This window comes from Tiliqua scincoides, chromosome 2 (genome assembly GCF_035046505.1).
Source record: "Tiliqua scincoides isolate rTilSci1 chromosome 2, rTilSci1.hap2, whole genome shotgun sequence".
Taxonomy (NCBI): Eukaryota; Metazoa; Chordata; class Lepidosauria; order Squamata; family Scincidae; genus Tiliqua; species Tiliqua scincoides.
In genome coordinates, this window is record NC_089822.1 from 12,215,763 (window position 1) to 12,238,062 (window position 22,300).

The following is a 22,300-nucleotide window of genomic DNA, read 5'->3' on the forward strand; positions in this document are numbered from 1 at the left end:
GTCCAATCTGAAGTGTTACCTGCTTAATCAGTGGCGTTTGTGCATGAAACGGGCAACATTCCTGCGCTGGGTTCAAAATTGAGCACCAAGCTGCATCTCTAGAAATTTCTAAGATCTGGTGTGCTTGTGATCCCCTGCATGCTTTTGAATGGGGTGCCTGTATATAGGCAATAGGATGTAGGGGTTTTGTACACAAAGAATACTGGGGCAGGCTGTGGCGGCCTTCAATAATTTCAGGCAGGATCCCCTTTCCTATCCTCATCCCCACCATCTGCCATTTCAACACTGCCACTCCTAACCTCCATTTTATTTGTATTGTTTTAATTCTTCATGGTCTGGCTCTTTAGCCTGGTTGTTTGGTGGGATTTGATTTTTTTTTTTTTGTGCTTAGAATTAATCCTTTGGGTTTTTCCCTCCCCCTCCTTCACCACACCGACACACACACACACACACAAGCACACAGCTCCATCCCTGCTTTCTGGGTGTGTTAACTCCAATGTAGCTCCCACCGCCCTGGTTTTCTCTCTCTCTCTCCCTCTTTCTTTTCCCCCCTCCCCCAGGCATGAGAAACTGCAAGATGGTCCGGATGGTGAGTGTTCTCGGGCTGGTGATGCTCAGCGTGGCTCTTCTGATTTTGTCCTTCATCAGCTACGTGTCCCTGAAAAAAGACAATATCTTCTCCACTCCTAAATACGCCAACACGGGGGTGCCCAGAATGTACACCCTCCACGCTGGATTTAGGTGAGTGCTTCTGATTTTTTTTCCTTTCTTTCCTCCCCTTACAGGCTGAGAGAGGAGGTGGTCTGCTGGGTGAAAGATATGCATGCAGGGGAGGAGGGCGCAGAGGGGGGAAAGGTGAATATTATGATTGAATCCATGCTCTGGGACACCGCCCCCCCCCTATTTTTGCTCCAACCTTATAGCCCCCCACCCAAAAAAAATGTGGAAATCAGTCAGATCATGCAGGTCTGGGCTTTTGCATCAAGGAAAGGGGAGGGGGGAAATGAGAGAAACCCCCAGCTCTGCTGCTCTGTGTGTGTGTGTAATGGTGAGGGTGGCTGAAGTTGATCATGGTGGCTGTCTGCCCGGTTCATGTATATTCCATGGGGCGACCTGATGGCGCAGGCGCCCTGTTTCCTTGGATGGAGGTGGGGGGGGGAGACTTCGCCGCCTCTTCCCCACCGCTGGGAGACATATGCACCACCACCATATGCACCACCACATATGCACCCCATCAGTGGGAACATATGCACCCCACCACTAGGAGACATCGCTCCCTAAAGGCGTGATAACCTCAGTAGTGCAGGATACAGCCACAGAGGTTCTCTGAACCCCCCACCCCACATCTCCCGCCCACACACACACACAGAAGCTACCCTACCTTCTCCCCCCTCCTCCCCCCAATCTTCCCTTTCCCCATTCCCAGCCAGGTTTGTCTTCACCGTCCTGCAGGGAGGGGGGATGATGGAGATGGAGATGGAGAGGCTGCCTCCATCCTGCTGGTCTCTCCTGGCTCCAAGCTGAAGATTCGGAGGAACGCACTTCGGAGCCATGCCATGGGGGCTGGAGGAGGGGAGAGGGCGGGGGAAGTCCCAGCAAGTCAGGGAAAGGGCTCCCGCTGCCTCTCCGCCCCCTCACTCTGCAAGCCCTGCAAGCGGGGGGGGGGGAGAAAAGAGCCCTTGGGCATCCAGGGGAACAATAGAGGCATGCCTTGACCCCTTCCTTCTGCAAACCCAAGTGGCTTGGAAACCCCCCCCCCGCCCTTTCCTGCACTGGAGGGCAAGAATGGTGTTGGGTCGCAATCCTGCGCGCACTTTCCTGGGAGTAAGCACCATTGAACGCAATGGCTTACTTCTAGAGTAGACATGCTTCGGAGGATGGTGCTGTAGGAGGATGCTGGAGCTGAACAGGACAGGCAAGGTTGCCTCTAGGGCGAATGCTGAATCGGGGAGGTCGCTGTCCATGGTGCTGATTCCACATTTTCTTGCGGTTCCTCTGTGTACAGTTTATATACCATGCAGTGGCGTAGCTAGAGGGGGTGCAAAGCACTGAGTTTTGCAGGGAGCCTCACCACAGTGTGCAAGCCGCCCCTCGCCCTCCCCTTCGGAGCCATTCTGGGCAGTGGGAGCAAAACGAAGGCGTTCACCTGCCTGCCTCCCTGCATTCGCCTCTATTTGGCTCCCACCGCTTGGAATGGCTACAAAGGGGTGGGGGGGTACCTACATAACTTAGTGCTTTGCACCCCTTCTAGCTATGCAACTATTACCATGTCATACTTAGAGAAGGGGCCATTTATGTATTGCCTGGGCAGCAAAGGCCCTCATTTCAAGCTATTTAAACCCATTTTTGCCTGACCCACAGGTGTACAAATTTGGTCCCTGTTGCGTATTTGCAATGTTGGGCAGAAATGGCTTAAACTGACTGTAAAATCTCAAAGGATGAGATATTCCATTCATTTTCAACTTGAACATGGAGAATTGCTTCATATATATAAACTATAGCCTATAACTGGACAGGAGAGACAAATAAACTGTCTCACAATAAAATAAAATAAAATAAAAAGCAACTATATGTTGTTTATGCAGAAGCAGCTTGAAGTTTCTTTCAGGTATTGTCTTTATACTGTGGCCCTTAGCGTGGTTCTTCGACATCATCATTTGTAAAAATATGTTTAAAAAAACTAGGCACAGTTCTTCCTTCTGTGGAATATATACCCATATTCCTGTGGCAACAGGTATGGAGACCCACCACAAGACTATGATAAGCTGTACAACTCATTATTCTATCATCAAGGAGAGTGTATTCTATCATGTAGAGAGTGTTTGAGGTAGCATCACCTACTGAATTAATGTGAGAAGTGGCTCCAAATCATTCCAGACTGACAAATGTACAGTGTTTCAGAAACAGAGATGAAGGGCCTGGTCCTATTCAGCATAGGAGCAGTGGCTCCAATGGGCTATTGCTGTATCCTATGCTGGATCTGAGCAGGCTGGAGGTCTCCTCGGGGGAAGGGAACATTTGTCCCTTGGACGCCTGACATGGGACATAGAATTTGGCAGAGGAGGTCTCCTCCAATCCCACCCCCTCCTGGGCCTGTCCCTCCCCCTATTCCACCCTCCCCTACACCCTCATGCCACCCTCCCCATGCGGCACCTGGTCCTTGTTCTGTGGTGCCAGTGGGGCACTGCACGCCTCCCCACCAGCACTGCTTCCTCCTAGGATGGCGCAAATATGCCTTATGGCACGTTTGCAACACCCACCACCAGCACTGGGGCTGCAGCAGTGGTGAAGCCCAATAGGATTGGGCTGTAAGAGAAGTCCTTTGTGAGTTGCACTTTTCTTACATGGGGATCACTTCTGTGGTGATAAATGTGTGAAACTGGTATGTATAGCACATGTGGTGATTTCGCATGTGTGTGAATGTATCACGATGCATACAACAGAGGCCCTCTCCCATAATGATCTACACATACTCTGTCACATTTTCCCCATAGGTAGAAATCCTTTTTGTGTAAAATTGGAATCCTTGTAGGCAGTGACTTCAAATATCTACACATCAAGCAGAATATATGCATTTGAAGTCATTGCGCAGAATATTCTGTAAATGATACTTATGCTTTTCTCTACATGGCAGTGCTTCCTGGAAGAGCACAGTGGGTGAAGTAGCTTAGGGCACAATCCTAACCAGGTCTACTCAGAAGTAAGTCCTATTTTGCTCAATGGGGCTTACTGTCAGGAAAGTGTGGTTAGGATTGCAGCTTTAATTAATTTACTATTCCATGGAGTGCACATAGCTAGCAGACTACCATGACAGGAATTAAATAGACTGAGATTATGATACTGTTCTTTCTCGGTAGAGGTAGACAGATGCATATATCAGATAAATGTCACCAAATGGTTGATTGTGAAACTCTTTCACCAGATAGACCCACTACATTGAAGCGCATCTGCCATTTTGCTGTGAATCTCCCAGTATGGAGAGATCCTTCTAGAGTTCTTCACAATCCCTTCTGGTCTTCATCACCCAGAAAAGTCTAGTGTCATTTACAAACTTGGCCACCTCACATCTTATCCCTGATCCCAGGGTATTTATGAACAAGTTGAAAAGCACCTGTCCCAAGACAGATCCTTGGGGTACACCGCTTTTCACCTCTCTAGATTGTGAAAAATTGCCCATTTACACCCACTTCCTGTTTCCTGGTCTTCAAGCTGCTCTTGAGGCTAGGCTGAAAGGGTGGCTTGCATGATACTTGGGCCACATCTTGAAAATATGGTCAAGATTTGCATATTTTCTGTTCCATCATTTGCAAATAAAGAATTTCTACGTGAGAACAAAGTGTTCTCGCTTTGGTGAGTACTACTGGCCATCATCTGCCTAATGACATCATTTCCTGCTTAATGACATCACTTCCAGCCCTCAGCTAGCACCATGAATGCTGTTTGACCTGCTGTATGAAATGTGTTTGATACCCCTGCACTAGAGCCTGTCAGTGTGCACAGGGGAACCGTATGTAAATAGTAGGCCTTATTACCTTCATTTTTGTTTACTACGGCTTGAAGCATGGGTGTTTTTTGCTTAACCAGGCAACTTTCTTGATCACTGAAAAATGCAATGGGCAGGCAACCAGCCTGCATGCTACAGGGAGGAGACTAATGGAACATTTACAGGAAAAAGAACATTCTCCCTCTAGCGCCCCCATTTCGCCCTCCCTTGCCCCATTCAACCCCCTCCCACCTTCCTCCAACCCCCTGTTGGCTTACATGTTTATCTGCTCTGGTGGCTGGCCAGTGCTTTCCACTGGAAGGAGCAGTGTTCCACTGGCTCTAGCCTTCCCACCAGCACTCCAGCAGTGCACGCTGCTGGAGTGTGCTTTACAGCTGCTTTTCAGTGCTTGCGAAACATACATTCTGCCAGCACAAAGAGCCCGTAGAATTGGGGTGAAAGAGAGCAGCGTGTTGCCTGTGAAGATGATTCCATAAGAAGTCTATTCATTTCCAACTCATCAAAGAATACCAAACTAACTGGTTTATTGAGGCATGCATATTCATAGGGTTTGGCATACTTTGGGTCTTCTTGGGTATGCTTTAGGCACATGTTACCATAAACCTGTCTATATGAAGAAGCACTGAGGGATTTTGCATTGGCAGTTAAGCCTCTGCCATGGATTGGTTTAGTCATCCTGATGTCATAACAAATGATAGAGATTATGCCAGATAGCAGCAGATGGGAGCTTAGGAACAGGGAGTGTAGAGTGGAAGTTGTTAAAGAAAGGGAATAGAGTAGAAAACCTATGGAAGGATGGTGGAGGGAGTTCTGCATAGGAACAATGAGAAGAAGAGAGTAACATGATACAGCACTGTTTAGTCCATTTAATGATAAAGTTGGACATACAGGTTGAGTCTCATTATTTGCGAGTGTTCCGTTCCCAGATATCACATGGATGGCAAAAATCACATTAAAGCAAATCCATTTAAAAACAATGTCCCTTTGCTAGGTGATATAAAAACAGCCTTGCTGACCTTTGTGGTGTAAGACAGAGTCATTAGACAGACAATCCATCAATCAGTCTCTCTCCAGGTGCTTAGAAAGGCTTCACTCCAAGCCAGCAACCCCCTCCTTCACCCAGGGCTCAGCCCTAGGAAGGAATGCAAAGTGATTGTCTTTCTTTCATGTGTTCAGGGAGAAGGGGCAGTTGCCTTGGAGTGAAGCTGTTCTAAGTGCCTGGAGAGAGAATGATTGATGCATTGTCAGCTGGCTGCCCTCTCTCACATTAACAAGGCGATTGTCAAATGACATTTTTCCTTTAATTTAAAGGCCTCTTCTCATCGCATTGAGATAAAACCGCAGGTAAAAAAATCCATGGATAATTAGGTTATACCTGTACTGCTTTGCACTTCATTCTAAGTTATAATCAAATAGGTAATTTGGACCTGAAAACCTGGAAAAAAAACTTACTGATGGTGTATATATGTGACCCTTTTTAGGTCCCAGTTTGCACTGAAGTTCCTTGACCCCTCATTTGTACGCAATACAAACTCCTTGAACCAGGAGTTGAAGGATAAAGCTCCGAAGTGGACCTTCAACAGAACAGCATTCCTACAGCAAAGGTGAGAGAAAAACCTCAGATAGCCAAACTCAAATTGTACTCTTTTCAGTACAGCAATGCACAGTCATTGGTCCTCTGACAAATTATTTGGCAACAAATGTATGCTCCTGAGAGTTTTAAGGAATATCAGTGTTGAATGTTGAATTGTGAATAATTTGCCAAGTCTCATCCTAGGTACTGAATGAAGATCAAGAGTCTTTAAAAGCTGGGGATTTTTACTTTCTGCATTTATTGCTTTGTTCCAAATGGATTTGGTTGAAGAGAAACCAATGGGTCATATAATTGTGTCATTATTATAAATAACACTGTTCATATACTACTTTTCAACAAAAAAAGCTGCCAAAATGCTTTTACATAGCTAAGGAAATGGAAACAAAATAGTTTCTTTTCCCAAAAGGATTCATAGTCTTAAAAAGGAGAGATTTTTGCCTTTTCCAACCAATATTTCAAGCAGCTGATAAAACCATATCATGGATTTAAAAACTATAGCTATGTTGGAACAGCAAAAGGGGCCGCACAGGTGATGCTGGGGAGCCACTGCTCAGCCCCTCAGCATTTGGTCTGTGGGGTCCCACAGAATTCCAGAATTGTTCTCCATGCTATTTTACCAATTATGTGAAGCTGCAGGAAGAGGTTGTCTGGAGAACTGGTGGCTGGTGTCATCAATGTACTGGTGACACCCAGCTCTACCTCTCCTTCCCATCTGGTACCAGGAAGGCTGTAGGTGTCCTGGAGGAGTGCTGGGCCAATTGAGACAAGAATCTAAGTAAGACAGAGATGTTGTTGGTCAGCAGGATAGCTGTTTTGGGAGCGGATTCGTGGAGTGGACTTTTCTGGATGGGGTTGCACCCATTCCCTGCTGATACATACTTGACAGAGATGTAGGATGGAGCTGTCTTAGCTGCAGTGTCTAGGCTGTGGAATTGCCTCCCCTGAGAGAGCCAGCTTTTAGAAGGGTAGCAAAAATGCATTCATTTCATGTGACTTTTCCTTGACGGTCCTCAGTTGCCTTCCGTTTTTGTGTATGCTACTGGTGGTGACTTTTGAGTTCCTAATCATTGTTGTTGCCTTGCTGCTGCCTTTGGTTTTTGCTTTGTTGTACTTGCTAACTGTCTGCTTTTTGTTTTTTTGAAATATTTTAAAAATAGGGAGAGGGCAGAGAAGGCCTGGGAGAGGGTGGGATGGCGGCAGCAGCACACACCATATCCTATTCCCCCCAGGATTGATAGCCTGACACGTGGCTTCGGACAAGGTGATTTTGCTGGTGGCCCCATTGGGCAAGCTGGGGTTTTATCTAGAGCAGCCATTTTCAACCACTATGCCATGGCACACTGGTGTGCTGCTCTGCAGGTGTTCCGCAGAAGTTTGGGGGGAGAATCATTTCTTAGCCGGGCCACTAGGGGAATGGAAGCCCCTGCTGTCAGTGTGGTGTGCCTTGTCAATTGTCAAAAAACTGATGGTGTGTCTTAACAATTTTAGTTCATTGTCAGTGTGCTGGGAGATGAAAAAGGTTTAAAACAGCTGATCTAGCGTAAACGAATGAATGTCTCCTTGCCTCGAGAACTCCAGCCTGTTCCTTCCCAGTATTGGATACAGCATGGGCCAAGCAGCTCTGCTGATCCAATGCCGGTTAGGATTCGGCTGCTGCAAGTCATAATATTCTAAGATCAAAGTGGTACCTTAATGTTGATTCTATGATATATTATTTGGTCTTGCACAGAGACTGGGGATTGGATGAGTTTTGCAATAGCAGTGGCAAAATACAGTAGCATTTGGGTTTGGGGTGTCACCCATTCAGGATCCATTTTCATGACTTAGTATTTTGCAAAGCAGACAGTATTCAAGGCAGAACATGAAGCAGGCCCTTGGTCTGATCTAGCAGGGCTCTTCTTACATTCTTAAATGGTAACTGGAGCTTTGTTCTATTCCGTGTGCTGGATATCCCCTGGAAAGAAGAGTGAAAGTAATGCATAAATCATTATTAAAATGCTGAATATTTATTTACTTAATTTTTAGGCCACTTTGCCAAGAAATCAAAGTGGTTTACAAAAAAAACACACAATGACAATAAATCCAATAAACACAGATAAGGGAAGGCTTTACCACATAAAAACATATTCAGCTTGTTTGTTTATACAACACATTTTCTAAATACTTAGAGTGCTTCATACAAATTCAACATCTTTGCAAATTTGGTCACTATTATTTAGTTAGACTGATAGCCTGCCATTCCTATAGCCATGTCCAAAGTGGCTAACAATAAATTCTGTTTTTAAAAAGCAAAAATTAAAAAATTGACAACAACTTGAAACACCAGCATTTAGAATAGAAAACCGCATACCAATTCATAAAACAGAAATCAGTGAACAAACTGGGTCCAGACTGCAAGAGAGGAGATTCCAGTTGGACATCAAGAAGAAACTCTTTTTTTATTCTTATTTTATTTTATTGCATAAACAGAACAAACAAACAAAAAAGCCTTATATTGATACATGCTTATGAGTTACTAAAAAAAAGGGGGAGGGAAAATATGTATACATATGCATGTATATGTTCTAGGATTCCCTGCTAGACAGAGGTTGGACTAGATGATCGTGTAGGTCTCTTCCAACTCTTTGATTCTATGATAAAGACTTGTGAAATTTTAAAGCAAGAAAAATTGGTTAGGGAGAGAGGACATGCCAGAGCTGCAGTGCTATCACCAAAAAGACTCTGCCCATGGAACCGATCAAATGCATCTTAGTAAAAGACAGACCAGAGAGCAGGGTTTCCAAAGCTAAGGTAAGAGCTTTGGCTAGTTCATATGGAACAGAGATTCTAGGCAGAAGTTTCTACATTACTGAAGAACATCTGTTTCTTATAAGGTTAAGGGTGCAATCCTTTCCAGCACTGACATAAGGGCAATGCAGCTCTGAGGTAAAGGAACAAACATTTCCTTACTTTGAGGAGGCCTCCTTGAATGCCACCCAACTGCAGGATTCAGCACACATCCCATTGGCACAGCTGTGCCAGTGCTGGAAAGCACTGACATAAGGGTTTAGGATTGTGCCCTAACTGTCTTAGGGCACAATCCTAACCAATTTTGCAGCAGTGCTGTGGAGCATGTGCTACATCCTGCAGTTGGAGGGCAGTCATAGAGGTCTCTTCACCATAAGGCAATGTTTGTTCCCTTACCTCGGAGTTACATTGCCCTTACCTCAGTGCTGCAAAGTTGGTTAGGATTGCTTCCATAGTTCCTTCCACAAATCCTAAGAGTTGTGGTTTAGTGAAAGTGCTGAGCATTCTCTGTTAGGGATCACTAAGCCCATCTCATACAACTACAGCTCCCAGAGCTCTGTGGAAGAGAAGATGGCTATTAAACCAGTTTAAGCATGTAACATAGCAATGTTCATGGAAAAAGCATGCACTGGAACCTCATAGAAGAAAAAGCAGCTTTGGAGCAGGTGATCTGGAGGAGAAAGACAACCATTCGAGAAAGGATTAAGTATCCTCTTCCACTAAGAGCACTCTTCCACTCAAAATCACATCCTTCCAATGTTGCCGCTCATTTATTGAAAAGTAGGGGCTTTACTGCACACATTTGTCTGCAGTACATAGTTTACCACTGAGATGACCCAGGCTGCAATCCTACACATGCATACAACTGCATTGTCAGAAACTTGTTGGCTATACTGTGATGTGGAACAGAACTCATAAATCTGACTTTTAGCCACTAAGCATCTAGTGCCAAGTAGGTAGTGACTGTGCCTTCCAGCTGGTGAACAGCATTGTCTAGAGTTCAGATTTAGGGGAGGAAGGAATTTTCCTTTAGATTTCACATGTGCATGTGGAGACTTTCACTGAGATTCTCAGATTCTCAGTTTGTTTCTCTAAATGGAATTACTTAAAAAAAAAAAATCTGGGGACTGTGTGAATAGTCATGATTTGTGATGGGAAGGAGGATTTGGCTGGGGGGGGGCCTGTAAGTGTTGGTGCTAACACTTACATTATTTTCATGATCAGATCTGAATTTTTGCTCTCTTTCAAAAAAAAATTGGCCTTTGAAACTCAATTACCATACTTACTTAATAATGCCTAGCATTTACATAGCACAGTTGTACATTCAAAATGCTTCAGATACATAATCTCAATAATCCTTATAACTATTTTGCATGCTTGTTTGTCTGCAAATATTATTAGGCAGTGCACTTATATTTTGAATCCTTCTGTCTGATGAGAATGTGTTCCATTAAAATTGTTTTTTAAGTCTCAAAGACAGCAATCATAAGAACATAAGAACAGCCCCACTGGATCAGGCCATAGGCCCATCTAGTCCAGCTTCCTGTATCTCACAGCGGCCCACCAAATGCCCCAGGGAGCACACCAGATAACAAGAGACCTCATCCTGGTGCCCTCCCTTGCAAGACCAGGAAAAGTGGGCAGGATGGAAGGGCGGCCTAACACTTTCCCCCACATGCAGCATGACTAAGGGTTTTCTTGTGGCCTGCATTGTGGTGTAACTTCCAGCACTAGTGCCAGGTTGCTGGAGGCCTTGCAGTGGGCTCCCAACACCCTCCACCAATCCCCTCATAGCACACTGGGCACCACAACTGCCATCAGGGTTCAAGGGTTGACCCAGCCAGTTGGGTGTGGGCCCTTCACCAGTGCCAGATCTGGCCAGACCCCAATTCCACACAACCATCCCACAGAAGACCCAGATGGCAACCCCCAAGGTTATAATAGTGGTATATTAACAGCATTAAGCTCTCAGCAAGGATCAAGGTCCAAGTATTGGCAACTGGTAAGGATCTTGCTGGCATTCCAAAGGGACTGAGGCAGATATGTGATCCACAACACAACATTTGAGACTCATCAGAAGCAGGTCCTCTGTAATAGCCGGGCAGGGATTGAGTTCCAGAATGTCAGTGGAGGACGTTTTGCAGAAACGTGAGCAAGCAGCTCTTTCAAATGAGAGACAAATTGCTCCAACTGAGGCATAAGCTTTGAACCACTAACTTTTTAAGGCCTAAAGGACAGGGATTGACTCTCAGAGTCACCTGACTGGGACTGCTGCCTCTATGGAACCTGATAGTGAGGACTTTTGGAACAGGTGTGCAGGAGGTAGGATGCTGAAATTTGACTGCTGGGAGGCCTGGTTCAAGGATGGAGACTTGCCTGGCACTTCAAATAATTATTTGCATTTACCCCTGTTTAGATATTATATTGCCCAATGCTTTTATATTAACCCCTTTCTGCTCAACATTGCATATACGCAACAGGTACCAAATGTGTACACTTGTGGGCTGGGCAAAAATGGGTTAACATGTACATTGTTGTGACAGCATGCAAGGAGAGCATGACTGAGACCAGTTTCCTGCAGTAGCATAGCAAAAGCAGGTCAGCTGGGGTGGGCTGCCCTCTGTGGGGCGGGGGGTGGGGGGGTGCAGCACTCGCTGCCTGAGTGTTCAGTGCATCATGTCACCATTGTCTCCATTTGGCTCCAAATCAGAACCATTCCAGTAATGAGGGATAATGTGATGATGCAGGGGGGACATGACAGCATCATCGTGTCACCCTATCAGCCTGCCCCAGGCACTGGCTGGCCCCTCAATACTACTGTCATTTTGCTTGTGGTGATGGCAACGAAGCATCAGGTCTCACAGGCCAAGTTTTGTTTATCAGAGCAACATTCCACTCTTATACCAATTCCTGGCTGGCTGACTTAGGAGAAGTCTTGCCTTTGGGAAAATTCACCCTGTCTCCCCTTGCAAATTTAAACCTGTCAGCAAGGCCACATCCTGGGACCCTCCTGATCGAAAAGCAATGTGTTTCCCTCACTGGCTTCCCTCACTGACTTCATTGCAAATTAGATCACGAGTTGTATGTTAAATTGAGGAACTTTGACCCCCAAGATCCCCATTTTGTCATGAAGAACCCAAAATAATTGCATGGAGGAGAAGCAAATGGACAAGACCCCAGCCCACCTCTCCGCCACCTTCTCCAAGCTGCTGCTCCACTGGGCATTCTAATCCAGCCGTGGCAGCCCCCTTTTCCCCTCAGTACTGATATAAGAAGGGAGGGGGGAAAGGGTACCGTGGCCCAAAATCTTTTGTCCCTACCTACTTGATTATTACAAACCACCAGTTAGGTAGAGGTAGGCAATTTGAAGCTTGCCCCTTCCCCTAACATAATTGTGCAGGGTCCCTGCTCCCATACACTTCAAAGAGAAGCAGAATGGAGTGGAGAAGCTGCATGCTATAACCTTTACAAGTAAAAGAAAGGGAGATAAGGCACAGACGCCCATCTGCCCACACTCATGATTCATGGGGCTGTTTATTGCGCTATAGCAGGGGTTCCCAAACTTTACAACTGGCGGCTCCCTTGACCTACTAGGCCATTGGCTGTGGCTCCCCATTAGGTCTACAGTCCTATACACTGTATAGGGCATGGATTTTTCACAAGGATTCTGTGTCTCCCCGGCTGGTTTCCGCTGCTTCCTGGGGAACCGCAGCTCACTGTTTGGGAACCACTGCACTATGCGGTTAATTTTTATAGTGTCATTTGTGATTAGTAGGGCTAGCTGACAGGAGAGGTTCAAATAGACCCAAACCACACATAGAATCTTCTCAGGACTTTCAGTTCTAGAACTAAATAAGCTCAGTCCTTCAGTTCTAGAACTAAAGTGTTCATGAATGGCGTCCACATTTCCAGAACAGCACCCTGAGAACAAGCAACCATCAATCAAAACAGACCGTTTTGAATACAAAAATGTTCTTCAAGGGAAATATTCAACACATAAATTTTGAGATCGAATGAGAATGTTTGCATGTGTTTGCATTAAGTTCCAATTTTACTTTGAACCAAGTTATTTTAAAAAGAGAAACATATTATAATTGAAATGTTTAAAAAAAATTAAAAACTGATATATATATATATATATATATATATATATATATATATATATATATATATATATATTTAATGATTTTGGTTTAAAAATCTGACTTTAAAAAAAAATAAATGTTTACCCATAATGCTACTTAAGAATCATACATTGTTATTATTGCAAATATTTATATACTACATTTCAACTAAAAACAGTTTGCAAAGTGTTCTTGATAGCAAAAGTCAATCAATCATTGGTTCCCTGCCCCAAAAGGGTTTACAATGTCAAAAGGTACAGAAGCAACCAGGGATGGGAACTCAAGTCAGGTGATTTGAGCTCGAATCACGAAAATGTGTATTTTTGCTGACTCATGAACTTGGGAGTCATAAGCGCAAAATACTCGGAAAGCCACTCAAGACAGTACAAACAGCTGAAAGCTCTGTACACCCACCAAAGGGCCACCCAGACTGCACTGAAGCAGGTAAGGTGGCAGCAGGGGTTTGCACCTGAGTCTGCACATAACATTCAAGATAGAAGTGCCCTGAGAGAAGGTACTCTTCTTTTGAGTTCCTTCTTGTCCTCTCCAAGATGTTTCCCATAACACACCCCATGTTGTTAAACCCCCATGTTAAATTCTGAGTTTCCTCCTCCTGACTCCCTATCACTGACTGCTGCTGATGGGATGGGACAACTCACAACAGAGGGGAAAAGAGCCTAAACTTTTCAGGGGAGAAGGAGAGAATGCAAGGATGCTATTTTGTCAGAAGAGACACTGAAGAGACACTTGGCCAACAGTTTGTTTCCCCAAATAGGACATTAAGAAGTTATGTGTCTGCAAAAGGGAGACAAATGAATGTTGCACCAGGATGCCAAACAAGGATACTGGAAGCACTAGCTTCAAAACTTTAAAGACATTAACATTAATGTCATTTTAAGACCAACTTGCTCATTCTGTATCATTTCTACAAGGAATCATTGGCAGTGTTTCACTGCAAAGCTCTTTCCAATCCCTTGAAATGTAAAGTGCATAATACCTGCACAGTTTAATTGAGGTTAAAAGGTTCCTGTAAATAATCTTACAATCAGTTAGCAATCCCAGACAGACTGCATTCTGTTCTTCGGGACTGTTAGGCAATAAAGGTTTGGAAAAATAGTTTGTGGAGAGACCTTGGGATTATGTAGGTTTCATTATTACTCAGCAAAAAAAACATTGCTCGTTTTCTTTGTCACTGAGAAGTGAAAATATATCTCTCAAAATAAAAGATCCGAAGATCCTTCTGACAGTACAGATCTAAGAGGAGAATGAGGGTCTGTACAGCACCATATTACAAGATACACAATTATTGCTTCTGGCCCTAGGCCTCAACAATCAGTATTCTTTTTCATCTCTACCTCTGCAGAAAATATATGAGCAGGAGAGGAAAGAGGCACCAGTGCAGAAACAGGGAAGATGACCTCAACCTCTACAAACCTATGCAGGCCTACACTTGCTTACCTAGAACTATCCCACTGTCTTCAATGGGATTTACTCTTAAGTAAATGCAAATAGGATTGCAGCTGAAGGTGCCCCAAAGATATGTATTAGGCCCAGTGTGTTTTGTGACAAGATTTATAAAAGATTCTTCCTTAGAAACACTAGTGAAGCAAACTAGTAAAGTCTAACTCTCTGTCTGTGACATGATGCTGGCTCTCTCTGTGTTGCTTTTTACAGGCTTCAAAACGGGTTTCGGGCACGAATCAAAATGTCTTAACTCTTTGAATTTGAGGCAGATAATCTTTCCCATAGACAGCATTTGCAGGGAATGAAACTGGCAGTCTAATCCACAATAGGGAATATGAGAGGTACTGTTCAATGACATGGCTGCCTATTCTTCAAACCAACAAATAAATATTGTGGCTTCAAACATCCAGAATTTATCCTAGGTGGCTCTTGCATTGAGCAAGTTTGGCCACCCCGTCCTATAGCACCTGAGACTTTTATCAGAACAGTGTTCAGAAAAGTCTGCCCCTTCCTTCCCTTCCCCAAATGAGGATTTTACTCACCTGTACAGCTGCAGCACTAGCAGTGGGCTCCTTCCTTCCTTCCCAACTGCTCTAACACATAAGAAAACATTTTATTTTCTTCCTCCTCTCTCCCACCCAGCCTCAGCACCCTCCCACCCCACTTTCCCTCTCTTCTCTGTCCTGAATATGCTTGATCCTCATCAATCTGAATGGTGCAGTAGCTCCTAGGAGTGGTGGTCTTTACAGGAACCACTGCAGTGGCAGTCCTCCCTTGGTTGGCAAACTTCAGTCTCGAAAGACTATGGTATGCACCCGGTATTCCCAGCACCCGGTATTCCCAGGCGGTCTCCCATCCAAGTACTAACCAGGCCTGACCCTGCTTAGCTTCCAAGATCAGACGAGATTGGGCATGTGCAGGGAAAGACTACAAACGTGGCAGCCACCTCAACCTTTCTCCTGCTGTACTGAGGACCTCAGCATGTTAGGGAAAAAGAAAGAGGAATTGGGGGGGATACTTCTTTGTGCAAAGAAAAAGGACACTCCCAACTCCCACACACTTCCTGCTTGCCATCCATTGCCATTGCTGGAGGGGTAAAATTTATTTTTATTTATTTATACAGGTATTTATATACCGCCTTTCTTTGGTCTTCAGATTTCTCCTCAGACTTTAATCCAAGGCGGTTTACATAGACAGGCTAAACCCCCGTAGGGATTTTTACAGTTGAATAGTTCTAGTCTTTCATAGAACTCCTCGTCCCAGGTGGATTCCTTCCTGGTCTGGCCTCTCTCTGAAGGGGTAGCAAGAAGGGAGGGAGAACTTTTCCCATTTTCACATTATATCAAAAAAAAGAAAGAAAAGAAACGGTCTTATTGATGTTCATCCAATGCGAGAGACGTTCATCTCTAGTCACTATGGATGAAGGTTGAGCATGGGTGGTGGGATATATAACAATGGAGAATTAGATGGGTGTTGTTAGATAGAATGAGATGGTTCTGAAATAACAACTAGGTGTTATTTTTTACTATTTTGACTCTTGATGTATTGCTCTTCAATTAAGAAGTTCTCAAAGTAGTTGAAAAGGGGGGGGGGGATTTTTCCCTCTTCCAAAGGGATGCATAATCTCAAAGAGGTACAAATCCACCAATAATCACTGGAAAGGATACCACAAACAGAGCAATGATTAAGCTCCATATCAAATTATAGATTTGATAATAGTAATGATGATCTTACATGGCGGGATAATGGTCTCCTGGGATGCAGCAGAAGAATAAAAAATAACCCGGTTCAGAATCTACTTCCACAGTGACAGAAGATGTTTCAGCTATGCCTGGATGTTAGATGTGATGTATATTTTAGGTGGTAGTTAGATGGAAGTTAACTCATGTACGATTGATAGTTTATATTCTTCAGACTGCTTAATCGTTTTATAAATCAGGATATTCTTGTATTAGTAAAAGATATTATGTACAGGTTGAGACTAATTGGATTTAAAAAAACGCACTATAGCAAATCAATTTAAAAAACAAAGTTTCTTTGCTCCAGTGATTGAAAATCAGCCTTGCTGACCTTTTGACTCTAAGATAAGAATCATTAAGAAGACAATCCATCAGCACTTCACTCAGCCCCTCCCTTCACCAATGCAAAATGATCAGGTTTCTTTCATGTGCTGGGGGAAGGGAGGGGTCTGAAGGAGAGAGAAGGATTGATGGATGGTTAGCCTGCTGCCCTCTCTCTCTTCCTCTCTCATTAAGGAGGCTGTTGTTAAAGGACTGTTCAGTTTTTTAAACTGATTTTAAAGGGATGCATTTTTCCCCTTCTCCAGGGATCAGCACATTCTTTCTCATTTGCAGGGGCCATTCGTGTTGAGTCAAATCCGTGTATAAAAAATCCGTGTATAAATAGGCTGGACCTGTATGTCTTAATCTAGTGTACAGTGATCCCTCAGCATCAATGGGCAGGGTGACCAGATGCAATGGAGGACAGAGTGCCTACACCTTTAACTTTTGTAGAGAAGAAGGAATTTTGGCAGGTGCAGCTTTTCAAACCTTCCATGTTGAGCTGCAGCTGCCAAAAGTCCCTCTTCTCTACCATGGTTATAGGTATTCTGTCGTCCATTGCATCTGATCACCCTGTCCCTGGGGGATCCATTCCAGGACACACACACCCCATACCAAAATCTGTGGATGGTGGAGTCCTCAGGGGGCAGGGTCACAGCACTGCCATTTCTCATGTTATGGCCACACCAGGCCCACAGCCCACTCCATGGCCTCCCTGCCTCCTCAGAAGGCCCCCAGGACTTGACCGGAAGTCACTTCTGGTTTGCATCCTCGACTTCCATTCATGTCCTGCAGGAATTCTGAGGTATAGTGAGGCCCATGGAGTGGGCTGTGGACTTCCTCGCACCTCAGAACACCTCCAGGACGTGACCAGAATTGGCTTCCAATTGTATCCTGGAGTCCCTCTGAGGCACAAGCTTGGCATCCGTGGATAATGGAATCGAGCCTGCAGACAATGTGGGTTCACTGTACTTGGTGGAGTAAGCATATGTATTAGGAAAATCAGTGCCACTAGGTGAGATGACAGGAGTTTCATGAATGGATCTCGCATAGGTGACTCACTCCAGGTGAACCCAGTTTAGATCCAAGCTGATGTACTGGGGGAGTTGGGGTGCTATCTTATTCACCTACAATTTTCATTATCCAAATTTGCCCTCTGAAGCTACTCCATGGGTGTAAAAGTGGCTTAGGAACTGCTTCTGTCAGGAAAACAAAATGATGCTGCCTGCTCACCAGAGTTGCTTCTAGCTTTGAAAAAAGGCAAAAAGATCCAAATAGAGCCATTCTAGTTTGGTCATAGGAAGATCAGCTAGTGCAGGTGAACCTCTTGTGGTCAATCTGCAGATTTGGAGGGGGGGGGTGGAATCAACTTGGCAGTTTGTGCACACGGGTCTTGGATTTTGTGTGTACACACTCTAGTGAAATGTTACAACCACACATAGACATCCAGAGATATTAGAAGCAGGTCAAGCCCGTTCAGCAGTCAGGACAGTAAGGAACAATCAGTGCTGGGGACTCTGGGGCAAAACCCTGCATTGGGGTCCCACGATCCCACCACCACCACCCCAGATCCCGGATGACATATTTGACTCTGCCACTGTGGAGAGTTCAGGGATTAGCATGGCCAGGTGGGTCTTTTAATGGGCAAAGTACTATCTAAACCAGTATTTTCCAGTGGGTGGGGACCCACTAGTGGGTCGCAACCTAATTGTTGTGGGTCGTGAAATTGACAAATTGATAGCTGACGAGAAAAACATATTGAGCCCTATTGAAAGCGAAACTGAGCCACACATATGCATTTACTTGCTAGTAGGCTACCTTTCCTCAGTCCCAAGGACGGGCCGAGAGGAATGAAATGCAATCAGAATAGTCCTGACGCAAAATTAATATGGGCCCCAGGAAACACTCGGAAAGGCTGCCCCCCACTATATTAGGAAGGGGGGGAAGCTTAGATTAAAAATCATAATAAAAAGTTTTTAAAAATCTAATTATTGGTGGGTCATGAAACTGACAAACTGATATCTGACAAACTGATATCTGACAATATAAAACAGAGGCCTTTTGAGCGGGTTTTATTTTTTAGTTTTTTTTTAAGTCCAGTGAAGCTAGATGGGTCCTTCAGGAGTGTCATTTTAAAAAGTGGGTCCCAGCTGCTAGAAAGTTTGGGAACCATTGGTCTAAACAAAATGTATTTTATTTGTATTACAAATGTTTATTAAAATATCAGGCAGGGGGGATGACTTACAAACAGATGAAAGATTTTACATCGCTGTTTTAACTCCTGCTTCAGATTTTTTCCCCAAAGCAGCCACAATGCAACATTCATTGTTTTAATGCAATATTATTTTGTTTTTTGTTTCTAGGCGAGAAATCCTCCAGCATGTTGACGTGATCAAAAATTTTTCGTTGACAAAGAATATGGTTCGGGTTGGACAGCTGATGCATTATGATTATTCCAGCCATAAATACGTCTTTGCTATTAGCAGTAGCTTTCGATCCCTGCTTCCAGATATCTCACCTATTCAGAATAAACATTACAACATTTGTGCCGTTGTTGGAAATGGTGGAATCCTCGCGGGCAGTCAGTGCGGGCAGGAAATAGATAAATATGATTTTGTAATCCGTTGTAATTTTGCTCCAACTGAAGCTTTCCAAAAAGATGTTGGAAGGAAAACCAACCTTACAACCTTCAACCCCAGTATCCTGGATAAGTACTACAACAATCTTTTGACAATTCAAGATCGCAATAATTTCTTTCTAAGCTTAAAAAAGCTTGATGGAGTCATTCTGTGGATCCCAGCCTTTTTCTTCCATACTTCTGCAACAATTACAAGAACATTGGTTGACTTCTTTGTTGAGCATCGAGGGCAGTTAAAGGTCCAGTTGGCTTGGCCAGGAAATATAATGCAACATGTCAACAGGTACATCTTATTCTTGCATTTGCTCATTTGGTGATTGGGATGTTTGTGTTGTTGCAGTGCAACGAATGAGTAGTGCCCAAAATTGTAGAGTTTTAAGAAAGACTATGGGTATAAACTCCTTATCGTCAATCGGAATTGTCAGGTGTATGCCCTAAAAAGTTCATGGAGGAAAAGACTCTTGAGTAGGTAAACGAGGCCCACAAGCTGGAGAGTTTTGGGAAGCTGTGGAGTAAGAAACCGACAGAAATATGATCAATACCCTCAAACCAGCTGCAGAAGTTTTGAACACTGTTTGAACAAGTTGGCGAACACAAAGGATGTTGACAATAACGTCAGGAATTGCTAGTGGGTTCTTCTTAAACTCTAATGATTTAAATGGAGACTGTTAAATTAAATTAAAAAGCCGTTCCCCCCCCCCAAAAGATCCTAAGTGGGGCAAAATAGTGCTTTAGATCAGGGATTTCCAAAGCCCAGCCCAGGGGACAGATGCAGCCCTCAGTGAGCCTCTATCCCAGCTTCTGATCTCCTAAGAGCCTCTGGCCCAGTTGACCAAATACAACCAGAGTTGTGCTTGTGGGGTAGGGGAATGGGGGGGTCTATTTAAGTGTGTGCTTTATGTCTTGGCCTGCGTTGGTGCTTTGAGCCCATTCATTCATTTATTCATTCACCTAAGTTTCATCTCTAATGTATTTATTTACATTTTATATTCAATTTTTTTCCCCGGCCCTCAACACTGTGCCAGAAATTTGATGAGGCCCTTCAGCCAAAAAGAGACCCCTGCTCTAGATAGGGAGATATACCCACCAACTTGGCCCCAGCCTGGCTACACTCATGCCACAGGGCCACTCTGAGCTTTTTAGGAGAAGGAATGGGATATTTTTATATTAAAGCATTTCCATCCCACCTTTCCATTTATACAAAAATCTACAGGAGGATTTGCAGCAAAAAAATGATATACATTACAAAATATAATATAATGTAAAAATAAACTAAAATACAATAAACTATATACAAAATATAATCTAAAAATAAAACTAAAAATATCAACACAACAAGTTATGCCTCATCAACCAGATTCCGAAAATATGCCAAGGCAAAAACCTGCTAGAACCGTATGATTTTGACCAGCCATTTCTAGCCACTGCCATTTCAAGGAGCAAGTTGTACATCTCTGAAGAGGGAATCCCATAAGGTTGGTGCCACCACTGAAAAGTCCCAGCTCCATGCAACCCAACCAACTTTCTAATGGGGTCCCCAATGCAGAGTAGAATTTCCAGGGAATATATTGTTGTTGCTGCTGTTATTCTGTGCAATTTTTGTAATATTTCTTGAACTCTACCACCTATTTCCCACTTCATGGTATCTTATTATTTCACAGGCACTGGAAAAACAAACATTTGGCTCCAAAGCGACTCAGCACAGGTATTCTGATGTATACTCTTGCATCAGGAATTTGTGATGAAATCCACCTATATGGATTCTGGCCATTTGCATTTAATCCAAACACCCGAGAAGACCTTCCATACCACTACTATGATAAAAAAGGATCAAAGTTTACTACAAAGTGGCAAGAGTCCCACCAGCTCCCTGCCGAATTCCAGCAACTCTACCGGATGCATGGGGAAGGTCTGACGAAGCTGACCTTGTCCCACTGTGCCTAAGGATTTAACACTTGAAGTGCCAAATGATTGTGGTTTTTTTTTAAAGAAAAAGAAAAAAAAAGTGCCCAAATATGAATTCAGCATTCTTCAAAATAGAATTTTAAGAGAAAAAAAAAAAGAAAGCATTTGTGAAAATATTTTCCTTAATTCATAGATGCTTTGAAATCACCCTTTTATCACCATTTTTTCCAAGGGATAGCAGGGTGGCTTCAGCAGAGGTATCAATGCAGAAGTTTACTCATGGAGTAGGAAAGCTGAAACTGATTTATGGCAGAGAGTTTTGCATTGGTATTTACACGCTGCCAAGAACATTGTTCGTTTAAAGTATTTTCATATGCATATATTTTTCACATTCTGTCAAATGTCTGAATTCCTGTGTTGGCATATTAAGATTATCTTTTTTTTTTTCCTCCCTGACTTGCACTACTGCTGTTAGCAACAAGAAACATTTGTGTCATTCTGTGGTCGTACTGAGAACTCTTCCTAAGTTTCCAACTGAATTACAACATGTACCAGTGTAATCCCATTAAGGTCAGTGGGAATTTATCAGAGTAAGTGGCCACTGAATTGTTCCCAAGGTCCTCTGCTGTGATTAAGCTCTTTGTAAAGAGGAGAGAGACTTCTTTTCCCAAGCTTGTGTGTGTCTACGGCAGAGAAGGTTAAGTGGTGGCCCAAGGGACACATCTGGCCTTTGTCCCAATTTTTCATGACTCCCTCATCCACTCCTTGAGAAACATAATACACAGAGTGGTGTTGGCCAGAAAACATGTCCACTCTTCCCTGTGCCATTCCTAGCGCTAAACAGGGTCTTTCCAAATTTCATGGCTCACAAACTGAGTTAGAGATGGCACCATTTCTGACTTAGCATGAAGAATAACAGGACACCCCAAATGCTCCATGATGATTCAGAGGCTTCCAGGTCACCTAGTCATTTTACCCCAGACATCTGTCACATTGGGAGTGGCATCTCATGTGGGGCTAGTGCAGGGGCGTTCCAACCAGGAGGCTACTTGAAGTGCTTGAGTGGAGTGGCAACCTTGGGAACCCTCAGAAGAGTGGCCAATGGACAAGACCCCCGCCCATCTGTCCACCACACTCTCCAGCTCACTGCTCCAATGAATGCTCTGATTCTCTTCCTACTTGCTGGGAACAAGATAAGGGGATCATAGCTGTGGCAGCTTCCTT

The 22,300-nt window shown here is 44.0% G+C and overlaps 1 protein-coding gene and 1 pseudogene across 1 annotated transcript; one reads left to right on the plus strand and one right to left on the minus strand.

The window, feature by feature from the left end:
• The first annotated feature begins 562 nt into the window (after positions 1-562).
• Positions 563-21,115, plus strand: ST8SIA3 (ST8 alpha-N-acetyl-neuraminide alpha-2,8-sialyltransferase 3). Its single transcript, XM_066617518.1, has 4 exons — positions 563-741; positions 5,986-6,108; positions 18,897-19,454; positions 20,833-21,115. Exons 1-4 carry the CDS (start codon positions 563-565, stop codon positions 21,113-21,115), a joined length of 1,143 nt encoding a protein of 380 aa, XP_066473615.1.
• Positions 15,293-15,408, minus strand: LOC136643533 (5S ribosomal RNA; annotated as a pseudogene).
• Positions 21,116-22,300: the final 1,185 nt, after the last annotated feature.

Excerpts from the sequence above, each read along its gene's own strand:
- ST8SIA3 (XM_066617518.1), top strand. The coding sequence starts at position 563 with ATGAGAAACTGCAAGATGGTCCGGATGGTGAGTGTTCTCGGGCTGGTG. Across the intron at positions 742-5,985 it reads ACCCTCCACGCTGGATTTAG|GTCCCAGTTTGCACTGAAGT; the intron begins GTGAGTGCTTCT and ends GACCCTTTTTAG. Across the intron at positions 19,455-20,832 it reads ATAATGCAACATGTCAACAG|GCACTGGAAAAACAAACATT; the intron begins GTACATCTTATT and ends ATTATTTCACAG.